The sequence below is a fragment of the Salmo salar genome, chromosome ssa07 (genome assembly GCF_905237065.1).
Source record: "Salmo salar chromosome ssa07, Ssal_v3.1, whole genome shotgun sequence".
Taxonomy (NCBI): Eukaryota; Metazoa; Chordata; class Actinopteri; order Salmoniformes; family Salmonidae; genus Salmo; species Salmo salar.
Genome location: NC_059448.1, coordinates 36,407,516 through 36,419,607, shown reverse-complemented (window position 1 = coordinate 36,419,607; position 12,092 = coordinate 36,407,516). Strand labels below are relative to the sequence as shown.

The 12,092-nt window shown below is 44.3% G+C and overlaps 1 protein-coding gene across 5 annotated transcripts; it reads right to left on the bottom strand.

Moving 5' to 3' along the window:
* Nucleotides 1-4: 4 nt before the first annotated feature.
* redic1 (regulator of DNA class I crossover intermediates 1) lies at nucleotides 5-11,952 on the bottom strand. Of its 5 annotated transcripts, none has more exons than XM_014207557.2 (13): nucleotides 11,720-11,952; nucleotides 11,401-11,440; nucleotides 10,180-10,321; nucleotides 9,952-10,084; nucleotides 8,629-8,686; nucleotides 8,241-8,456; nucleotides 7,950-8,080; nucleotides 7,520-7,713; nucleotides 2,974-3,089; nucleotides 2,619-2,646; nucleotides 2,338-2,438; nucleotides 1,156-1,975; nucleotides 5-817 (listed from the first exon to the last, which is right to left on the bottom strand). In XM_014207557.2, the coding sequence occupies exons 1-13, from the start codon at nucleotides 11,740-11,742 to the stop codon at nucleotides 573-575; spliced, it is 2,247 nt and encodes a 748-aa protein (XP_014063032.1). In that variant the 5' UTR covers nucleotides 11,743-11,952; the 3' UTR covers nucleotides 5-572. The 5 variants fall into 5 exon arrangements, with proteins under 5 accessions (XP_014063032.1, XP_014063034.1, XP_045577849.1 ...); XM_014207559.2 differs by having other exon boundaries at nucleotides 1,156-1,630; XM_045721893.1 differs by having other exon boundaries at nucleotides 2,974-3,086.
* Nucleotides 11,953-12,092: the final 140 nt, after the last annotated feature.

Sequence of the window (12,092 nt, the reverse complement as noted above, 5' to 3'; positions counted from 1 at the left end):
TGCACACGCCATTCACAGAGGTGACAACATTGCCGTAATGTAACAAACTTGAGATAGTGTCAAACAAGTTATTTGATGTTTTGTGATTTTAGGAAAGATGCTCAACAACCCCTTGACAACCCATTGTGTTATTATTATATTGCCTTCTTTGCTTTAATTCCTAAATGGGGACATCCAATGTGTTTATGGTGAATGGGTGCAATGTTTTCTGTGTGAAAACAAATTAAATGCAGTGTTTCTAGTCTAGCTTATGAAGAACTAGTGAAGATTAAAAAAAAATGTATCCAGTGCTGTATAGTACACATTTGATTATTGTTGCTGTAAATGTTTTGCTATAATTTATATTCTATCAAAGTAAATATATTCATGAGAATCTTGAACACTTAAATATGTATTGGGAAAAAATAAACTAATTATCTTGCAATATCTGGCTTTCGTTTTAATGTAGAATCCCAAGGGCATTGTTATAAATCTTTAAATATGCAGAAACAGATTCTGTGGTAAAGGGATGTAGTTGCTAGTACTGTTCACAACTCTTAAAGGGATACCCTCCTCTCCTGTCCTTCCCACCTCTAATCTTTTTTCCTCTGCTTCAGCATGAGCAGAATGTCTGCTATTTCCTGAAGTGTCTCAACCTCCTCTGAAAGCCTGTTAACTCCGCTCTCAGCAGTGACCTCCTCCCTCTCCTCTGCACTCCCTCTCCGTTTCTCCTCTTTGTCATCTGGAAGGTCTTCTCTAAGAGGAACATTCTCAACAGGGTCCAGGACCTCTCTTTCATCTCCCTGTCCTCTATGCTGCAGCTGCTCATCTCTCAAGTCTGGATGGAAGAGAGAAAAACATCATTAGGGAGCAACATACATTTTCAAAATACTACTGAAAATACAAAAAAATACCACCATCATGAATCTCGGTCCGTAAGAAAATAACGGCAACAAACTCTGGAAGAATGTCAACATATACAGATCAGAGTAAATATAATTGCAGTATAACATGTGCTTGTTACACGCATTCACTAGCTTTACTTTCAATCGATTATTTATGACAAATTACACCACATATGAAGTTGTTTGCATTGATTTGGAACTTATCTTCCATAAATATGTCTATATCGGCAACACTGATTTGTTAATTACATCAAACATTTGCTATTTATACCTTTTACATCATTGGTGATGAGGAGAGTGTCTAGTATAGAGGTAGTGGGTCTCTGAATACACACTCTACTCTCAGTGTTAGTGTTACGACACTTGTTTGAAGGGATGATTGATGGATGGTGCCCAGGTCCAGCCTTGAGCTCTCTGGCTGTTGATTTTCTCCAGGGAGTTTGCTCTTCTCCCTCCCTCCTGGATCTGTCTGATAATGCTCTGTGTGTCTGTTGTCTCATAGACTCATCTCTGTGACTTGCCTGCCCTCTGGTAGTTGGGGTCGGTATTACATTGTAAGCAGACTTGTGGGATTCAGAGTCCATGAGGTTGTTCTCTTTACACTCCTGTCCAAAACTGCACTGAGTTGAAACGTCCGATGTTGGACATTTCGAGGTGATGTTGGCGACAGTCTGTGTTCCCATTTCTCGTGTTTGTGTTTCTCGTGTTCCGGTGGCTTCTATCTTTTGTTGGTGAACCTCAGAGCACTGTGATTCAGACAGAGGACAAGATGGGACATACTGATCACTTATAACCCTAACCTGGCCGTTACTGTCATCTGCAACTACACAGCCTGACCGTCTCTCAGTGTAGCCGAAGCTCTCCAAAGCTCTCTGGTCTCTATGATCTCTCTGGTCGTTTCCACAGTTCCCTGTGCTCTGAGACCTAGTGAGTGGGGTGTAAGGTCTGGATTGAGACTGAGGGTGACCCAGTTGTTGTGTGTTCCAATGTGATGAGCCTTGGCTGAGGACATTGAACTCTTCACTACAGGACCGCACTGTGTGTGACTGTGAGGTTCCACCCTGGTGACACTGGTAATAATCCTCCACCTCCTGATATGACATTTAAAGATTAGTATGAAAATATGCAGCCTAAATCCCAGATATGTATGGGCTGTCTTGTCAACTCCATTGCTGTCATTGTCATGATACATGACAGCAATGGAGTTGACAAGACAGCACAAACAGATCTGGGACTCAGGCTAAGAAATATGTTGATATTACCATGTAAATGCAAAGCAGTTACTATGTAACAACATGTTCTAAACAGTAATTACACAGACTTATAAGAGCAATTCAATGTAAAGTGTTACCAAGTCAGTAATGGTAGGCCTATGGGATCTATGGAAAATCAAAGCATCCCCTTACAGTATATTAACCAAAGCAGATGTAAACAGTATTAATTGTTTACTTACGTCATCATCAGAGTCTGAACTAAAGTAACCTCTTCTTGGAGAGTAACTGGGTGATGATTCACAGCATTCCTTAGGACCATGATGAGTGTTTCCAGGACAAGCTGAAGATAGATCTGCAGGTAAGTCTCTACCAGGTTGCGTTCCAAATGACACCCTATTATTCCTCATTCAATTCCTCATTTGGCACTATATAGGGAATAGGGTGCCATTTGGGACTCAAACTATCAGTGTCAGACAGATGGTGAACAGCAGATGATTTTGAATATACTGTGGAAACTTACATGAGCTGACATCAGTGCAGTTGGAAACCTGTTGGAATACAGGCGTAACAATGAAACAGGCTAGCCTTCACCGTATGAACACATTTCCCCTTAGCTTTACCTATTATCATTCTCTCATCAGGTCCTCGGTGGCTCAGTTGGTAGAGCATGGTACTTGCAACGCCAGGATAGTGGGCTCGATTTCCGAGACCACCAGTATGTAAAATGTTTGCACGTATGACTGTAGTAGCTTTGGAAAAACTGTCTGCTAAATGGTACTGTATTTTATCGTCATCATTATTTAGCTCTGAAATTATTCAAATTTTGCCACTAGGTGGCATTAGACACCTGATGTAATGCTGCTGCCTGCAATTACCTGAGTCAGAAAATCAGGTTCAGGGTTTTGGCTCTGTGATTCATTCACATCTCTGGAAGATGTTGGTACTTCCTCCTTGAGATATATCTTAGACATCCCCTTCTTAAAATTAGCTGCTGGGATGAATTGACATACATACAGTACCAATCAAAAGTTTGGACACACCTACTCATTCAAGGGTTTTTCTTTATTTTTACTATTTTCTACATTGTAGAATAATAGTGAAGACATCAAAACTATGAAATAACACATATGGAATCATGTAGTAACCAAACAAGTGTTAAACAGACATGAAACGAAGGTGAGATACGGTAATCACTGGGAAGCTGAAACCTATAAGTCACCTTATTTACCCTATGGAGAACTTTGAATGGCCCCACAAACCGGAGACAGCTTTTTGCAGAGCAGGCTGGGTGGGAGGTTCCTGGTGGAAAGCCAGACGCGATCACCAGGATGGAACACGGGCGCCACACTGAGGTGGCGATCCGCCTGCTCCTTCTGGTCGAAGGACGGCACGCTAGATCCTCACATGAGCATCAGTCCAAACCTCTGTGCGCCGGAACCATTCGTCCACCGCAGGGGCCTTGGACACACCGGAAGGGAGTAAGCCCGGTGGAGGAGTGACGTAATGAATTCTGTGCATATTCTGCCCAGGGAAGGAATTGGGCCCATTTCCCCTGCCGGTTCTGGCAGTGACTCCTCAGGAACCTCCCCAGCTTCAGGTTCATCCTCTCCACCTGCCCGTTGGACTGAGGCCGGTACCCGGAAGTGAGGCTGACCGTGACCCCCAGATTCTCCATGAAAGCCCTCCATACCTGTGACGTGAATTGGGGGCCATGGTCAGAGACAATGTCCTCTAGAAGACCATTAAGGTAGGGAGACCAGAGACAGGAATAAACTGGCATGATTTAGAAAATCTGTCCACAACCACCAGAATGGTGGTGAAACCGTCAGAGGAGGGGAGATCAATAACAAAGTCAATGGACAGATGAGACCAGGGACGCTGAGGCATGGGAAGGGGAAGGAGCTTCCCTGCTGGAGCGTGCCTGGAGACTTAGTTGGGCACACACAGAATAGGAGTTGTCGTAGCGAGTAGCGTCCTGCACCAAGGTGGGCCACCAATACTTTTTTTCAGTAAGGGTGATCCAGGATGTCCAGCGACAACAGCTGTGTGTGCCCAGGTTAACAGTTGCTCCCTTATCCCCATGGGAATGTAGATGCGCTCAGGAGGACAGGTAGTGGGAGCAGGTTCCCTCTCCAGAGCCTGGCGAATGTCCACATCTACGTCCCAGACCACAGGGTCTACGACACGAGAGGCAACAGGAAAACAGGTCCTCCGGCATTCGGGTGACCAGTCCGTGATTCTTATCCTTGACCATGAGATGGTGGGGTTATGGCATTGGAGACATGGGAGGCCGAGGATGATCTTGTGAGCTAGTGCACTAGTAATGAAGAAAGGGATGTTTTCCTGATGAATGGACTCCACGGTGAGGGTGAGTGGTGTGGTGATGGTTCCGGATCCTAGTGGCCGATTTATCAAGAGCTTGAACCGGAAACGGAGAGGAGAGCAGGTATGAGGGGATGTTCAGAGAGGAGGCAAGGGTCTGGTCAATAAAGTTCCCCGCGGCACCGAAATCCACTAGCTCTGTAGAAACAGTACACGAGGGACAGTCAGCTAGTGTGATTGACACTAAAAGTGTTTAGCAGAAACTGATGAAGACGGGATACTCACACCTGCCCCAGGAGGTGGAAGATCACGTGACCGTCCCTCTGAGCTTGTGGATCCCGAGTTGGGACGTACCGGACACTACTGAAGCTGGTGCCCCCCTTGACCACAATAGAGACAGAGCCTCAGCTGTCTCCGTCTGCGTTGCTGCACCGCGGGGAGGTATGTGACCGCTACCTCCATAGGTTCAGGCTCTGCTACAGAGTGTTCACTGAGGGAGGGAGAGAAGCGATGTGAGTACCGATGCTCCCGAATTAGATTATCCAACCGGATGGCCATCACGATGAGTGCGTCCAAGGAGAGGCTGTCATCACAACATGCCAGTTCTGTTTGGACCTCCTCGCGCAGTCCTCTTTGGAATAGCGTACGGAGCGCCGGCTCATTCCATCCACTGGATGCTGCTACTGTCCGGAAGGTCAGCGCGTGACCGGCAGCGGTCTGGTCATCCTGGCGTAGTTGGAGTAGGCACTCACCCCCCTCTCTGCCCTACGAAGCCCGCTCCTCCTCTCCTCTCTCCCAGACGGCCGTAGCCCGCTCCAACGCCCGCCCAGTCAGCAGAGAAATAACCATGGCAACCTTGGACCTCTCTGTGGTGGGGGCTCCCATCTGATGCACAAAATAGAGGGAGCACTGGAGTAGGAAGCCACAGCATTTAGATGGGGTTCCATCATATTTATCCGGGAGGGACAAATGGCCATCGCTGACCTGGGCGGACAGCTGAATGGACTGATGTGCTGGCTCGCTGGGTCTACTGGTGGAAGAGTATCTTCTGCTAGTGGAAGGCAACGCCTCTCGGCATGTTCAAGACGTTGAAGACTGCGAAGAACCTCTTCCATAGCCGTCCCCAGTTGCGCTAGCTGGTCGTGGTGCTTACGAAGTAAATATCCCTCTTCGTCGACCATCTGGGAGATGCTCTGATTTCCTGCTGCTTCCATTTGGTGAGGCAGTATTCTGTAACGTGGATGCTGGGCTTCGGGAAGCAAGTGCAGGTGGTGAGTTTAATAATAAACGGAACACGGAACAAAACAAGAAACACGAGTAGCGTACAGACGTGAAACACAGTCAATACTGCCTTGGGAATGGAACTAAGGGAGTAACAGACATAGGGGAGGTAATCAGAGAAGTGATTGAGTCCAGGTGTGCCTCATGATGAAGAGCAGGTGCGCGTAATGATGAATGGCAGGTGCACGTAATGATGAATGCCAGGACCGGTGGTTAGTAAACCGGCGATGTCGAATGCAGGAGGGGAGGAGCGGGAGTAGATGTGACAACCTGGAATGCTTTTCCAACAGTCTTGAAGGAGTTCCCACATATGCTGAGCACTTGTTGGCTGCTTTCCCTTCACTCTGTGGTCCAACTCATCCCAAACCATCTCAATTGGGTTGAGGTCGGGTGATTGTGGAGGCCAGGTCATCTGATGCAGCACTCCATCACCCTCCTTCTTGGTCAAATAGCCCTTACACAGCCCGGAGGTGTGTTTGGTCATTGTCCTGTTGAAAAATAAATGATAGTCCCAATAAGTGCAAACCAGATGGGATGGCGTATCACTGCAGAATGCTGTGGTAGCCATGCTGGTTAAGTGTGCCTTGAATTCTAAATAAATCTCTGACAATGCCACCAGAAAATCACCCCCACAACATCAAACCTCCTCCTCCATGCTTCACGGTGGGAACCACACATGCAGAGATCATCCATTCACCTACTCTGCGACACGGCAGTTGGAACCAAAAATCTCAAATCTGGACTCATCAGACCAAAGTACAGATTTCCACCTGTCTAATGTCCATTGCTCATGTTTCTTGGCCCAAGCAAGTCTTTTCTTATTATTGGTTTTCTTTAGTAGTGGTTTCTTTGCAGCAATTCGACCATGAAGGCCAGATTCACGCAGTTTCCTCTGAACAGTTGATGTTGAGATTTGTCTGTTACTTGAACTCTGTGAAGGATTTATTTGGGCTGCAAATTCTGAGGCTGGTAACTAATGAACTTGATCATCAACAGTTCAGAACTCTGGGTCTTCCTTTCCTGTGGCGGTCCTCATGAGAGCCAGTTTTATCATAGCTCTTGATGGTTTTTGTAACTGCACTTGAAGAAACTTTCAAAGTTCTTGAAATGTTCTGGATTGACTGACCTTCATGTCTTAAAGTAATGATGGACTGTTGTTTCTTGTTGCTTATTTGAGCTGTTCTTGCCATAATATGGACTTAGTCTTTTACCAAATAGGGCAATCTTCTGTATACCACCCCCACCTTGTCACAACACAACTGATTGGCTCAAATGCATTAAGGAAAGAATTTCCACAAATTAACTTTTAACAAGGCACACCTGTTCATTGAAATGCATTCCAGGTGACCATTTCATGAATCTGGTTGAGAGAGTGCCAAGAGCATACAAAGCTGTCATCAAGGCAAATGGTGGCTACTTTGAAGAATGTCAAAAATATTTTGATTGGTTTAACACTTTTTTGGTTACTACATAATTCCACATGTGTTATTTCATAGTTTTGATGTCTTCACTAGTATTCTACAATGTAGGAAATAGTCCAAATAAAGAAAAACCCTGGAATGAGTAGGTGTGCCCAAACTTTTGACTGGTACTGTATGTCAATAAAGAGAGATTGGTAAACGTTATGCAAAAACATGTATCATAGTTTTAGTGAAAGGACATGATTAATAGCCTACATAATGCACACTCGACAGTGTATGCGTGGCAAATGGAACCCTATTACCTACAGTGCTATACTTCTGACCAGAGCCCTATGGGCCCTGTCCAAAAGTAGTGCACTATATAGGGCATAGGGTGCCATTTGGGATGCACAAGTACCTTCACTTCCATATTCCTCATTACTGCAGGCCCTGAAGAGTGCTTTCTCGTGTTGCTCTTCACTCTCTATTTGGTTGAGAGAGAACTTCATTGTCTGATCTTTGAGAGAGAACTCCAAGGTGTGGTCTTTGCCCTCCGATTGGTTGATAGAGAACCCCACTGCGTGCATGACATGGTCTCTGGTGTCTGTGCTACTGGGTCGGCAGATGCATACCCCATTAGTCAGTGCACAAGTTATGGAAATATCAACTAATACGTCTATCTTCACAGATGTAATCAATACAGCAATGGAAATGAGGATAAAAATAATATCAGTTCAGGGGGGGTTGTCAATCTCAATAATGTGTGAACAGAAGATGGATAAAGAAAATCAACATTTCCTGCATATCAGGTAAAAACACATCTTTGATATTTTCAGTTCAGTACTCACTCAGGCTCTGTGCCTCCAAACCGTACTCTGGACACAGGGGGGGTCATGTTCAGCTGCTGTTTGGGTCCACTTGGTCCTGTGGCCCACGGGGAACACTCTCTCCTCCCTCCTGGCTGAGAGAAAGGTCTAAACTACAAAATCAAATATTCATTAGGTTTTACAAAACTGTTAGTACAGTGGAATGAATGCACGTTCATTTGTCTTTGTTTCATGTGTTTGTGGGGTAGAGGTGGGGTTAAATCCATTCCAAATGAAGGAATACTGTTACTATGACTGTATTTGAATGAATACCTGTAGTTGCGCTGAGGTGGCGGTATCCCAGGGGGGTCTAGGTGAGCAGTGTAGCTGTGGCTGGACCTGTGCTCTCTGCTGGAGGGAGAACAGGCCTGCCCCTGAGGAGGAGACTGACGACGATGCCGAGCAGAAGGGGCTCAGGGTGTCCTGGATGTGTTGCTGGTAGTCTGATGTACTGGTGTCTGACATGTTCGACTCCAGCACTGGTGAGAGCTGAGAGCAACAACCAATGAACCAGCCAAATGTCACAAGGTTGAGTCATCATTTCCATAAAGCTTACTGTATCTGTATGTTCAGAAATATGATCAAAAGAGTACTAGTGACGTAAGGTGATGTATTTGTGTTGTCAGAAAAGATGAATCAGTGTGAGTAAAAGCCGACTGACCTGTCTACACTTGAATCCATCAGGAATGCAGTGCTTTCTCTTTCTAGCAGCCTGGACACTAAAATACATTAGTACACTACCGTTATTACAAATACTTGAATGTCATTAAAGATGAGCTACTGTTTCATTTTTCCTCCTAAAATGATTCTATAATTGCTTGACGTGATCTTCCTGTCTGGGTGGGCGCCCCCCCTTGGGTTGTGCCGTGGCGGAGATCTTTGTGGGCTATACTCGGCCTTGTCTCAGAATGGTAAGTTGGTGGTTGAAAATATCCCTCTAGTGGTGTGGGGGCTGTGCTTTGGCAAAGTGGGTGGGGTTATATCCTGCCTGTTTGGCCCTGTCCGGGGGTATCGTCGGATGAGGCCACAGTGTCTCCCGACCCCTCCTGTCTCAGCCTCCAGTAATGATGCTGCAGTAGTTTGTGTCAGGGGGCTAGGGTCAGTCTGTTATATCTGGAGTATTTTTCCTGTCTTGTCCTGTGTGAATTTAAGTATGCTCTCTCTAATTCTCTCTCTTTCTCTCTCTCTTTCTTTCTTTCTTTCTTTCTTTCTTTCTTTCTTTCTTTCTTTCTTTCTTTCTTTCTTTCTTTCTTTCTTTCTTTCTTTCTTTCTTTCTTTCTTTCTTTCTTTCTTTCTTTCTTTCTTTCTTTCTTTCTTTCTTTCTTTCTTTCTTTCTTTCTTTCTTTCTTTCTTTCTTTCTTTCTTTCTTTTCTTTCTTTCTTTCTTTCTCTCGGAGGACCTGAGCCCTAGGACCATGCCTCAGGACTACCTGGCCTGATGACTCCTTGCTGTCCCCAGTCCACCTACCTGGCCGTGCTGCTGCTCCAGTTTCAACTGTTCTGCCTGCGGCTATGGAAACCTGACCTCTTCACCGGACGTGCTACCTGTCCCAGACCTGCTGTTTTCAACTCTCTAGAGACAGCAGGAGCAGTAGAGATGCTCTGAATGATCGACTATGAAAAGCCAACTGACATTTACTCCTGAGGTGCTGACCTGTTGCACCCTCTACAACCACTGTGATTATTATTATTTGACCCTGCTGGTCATCTATGAACATTTGAACATCTTGGCCATGTTCTGTTATAATCTCCACCCGGCACAGCCAGAAGAGGACTGGCCACCCCTCATAGCCTGGTTCCTCTCTAGGTTTCTTCCTAGGTTCTGGCCTTTCTAGGGAGTTTTTCCTAGCCACCGTGCTTCTACACCTGCATTGCTTGCTGTTTGGGGTTTTAGGCTGGGTTTCTGTACAGCACTTTGAGATATCAGCTGATGTAAGAAGGGCTTTATAAATAAATTTGATTGATTTGATATATATAAACGATACCTGTACAAAGGCTGGCTCTCCACAAGGGAAAGCCGTGATGGGGAGCAAGGGCTCATGGGTAACTCCAGGGGCCCCTCCCTCATCGACTTGGGTCCTCCTTTATCATCAGTGATGTGAGTTATCTTTGGCTGATCTGGAACAAACAAAGTTATTGTTGTGGGTGGGTGGGATCATTTTTCAATGTTATTAGTATTTATCCATAATCTATAGATGCCTGTCTGAACTCACCATTGTTTTCTTTCTTTGCAGCAATCTGGTTTACTATGAATAAAGTCACTAGGTCCATACTTCCAGAGCTGGCTCCTTTAGGAGAGGTTGGTATTCCTAAGGTTTTCATCTTTCTCTGCATTTTTTTCTTTTCAAAGAATTCCTGATAAAATGTTGGCATATGTATTATCATGTCACATACACTACTGTTCAAAAGTTTGGGGTCACTTAGAAATGTCCTTGTTTTTGAAAGAAAAGCACATTTTTTGTCCATTAAAATAACTTAAGATTGATCAGAAATACAGTGTAGACATTGTTAATGTTGTAAATGACTATTGTAGCTGGAAACGGCTGATTTTTTATGGAATATCTACATAGGCATACAGAGGCCCATTATCAGCAACCATCACTCCTGTGTTCCAATGGCACGTTGTGTTAGCTAATCCAAGTTTATCATTTTAAAAGGCCAATTGATCATTAGAAAACCATCTTGCAATTATGTTAGCACAGCTGAAAACTGTTGTGCTCATTAAAGAAGCAATAAAACTGGCCTTCTTTAGACTAGTTGAATATCTGGACATCAGCATTTGTGGGTTCGATTACAGGCTCAAAATTGCCAGAAACAAAGAACTTTCTTCTGAAACTCATCAGTCTACTCTTGTTCTGAGAAATGCAGGCTATTCCATGCGAGAAATTGGCAAGAAACTGAAGATCTCGTACAACGATGTGTACTACTCCCTTCACAGAACAGCGCAAACTGGCTCTAACCAGAATAGAAACAGGAGTGGGAGGCCCCAGTGCACAACTGAGCAAGAGGACAAGTACATTAGAGTGTCTAGTTTGAGAAACAGACACCTCACAAGTCCTCAACTGGCAGCTTCATTAAATGGCACCCGTAAAACACCAGTCTCAACATCAACAGTGAAAAGGAGACTCCGGGATGCTGGCCTTCTAGGCAGAGTTGCAAAGAAAAAGCCATATCTCAGACTGGCCAATAAAAATAAAAGATTAAGATGGGCAAAAGAACACAGACACTGGACAGAGGAACTCTGCCTAGAAGGCCAGCATCCCGGAGTCACCTCTTCACGCTGGTATTTTGCGGGTACTATTTAATGAAGCTGCCAGTTGAGAACTTTTGAGGCGTCTTTCTAAGTGACTCCAAACGTTTGAATGGTAGTGTATGCTGTATTATAATGTATACAATATGGGACCTTATTTAAGGCCACTGTGGGTTTAACTTACCCTCTGCTTTTTCATGTCATTTCTCATCATAAACCGGTTCCTGAATATTTATAATGGAAAATCAAGTTAAAATTGCTATTTTAAAGGGGGTCAATATAATATTTTTAAAAGGGGGTCAGTAGAATATTTTTGTTAAATAGTAGCAGTTATGTTACAGTTCTAATGTTATTTGTGAAAGAAAGAGAAAGTTAATGTTGAATATTTGCTAACAAGCAGGTTTTCTAAAACTTGTTCCACCCAGACTGTCAAAAAGCACATATGTAAAAGTGCTAACGTTAGTTAAGCAAGCTCACGTTAGCTAGCTAGCTGTCAAACTTACCTTGAACCACCGACCCAATTCATTTTGTCCAGTAAAATCAGACATAAAAAATAAACTCTATTAGGCCATATATTTTATCAGCACTTTTGAAATGTATTTAACAGTATAAAACAGTTGATAGTTGTTGAGTTTTTATGAAACATAGGTAGCTAGCTACTAGTGAAACTTTCTCATGAAGTAGCCGATTATAACGATGCTTCAGTTGAGTTGACAGGTACAGCGCGTGACACAAAGATGCAGGAGCCAAGCCAACAGACGTCAAATAAATGACGTACATGACGTAGCTACTATGTCCCTCTCAGAGATGAGAGAGGCGTTGGTAGTAACCATGTTATTACACTTTATAAGAAAATAACATTACTATTGTTTTAAT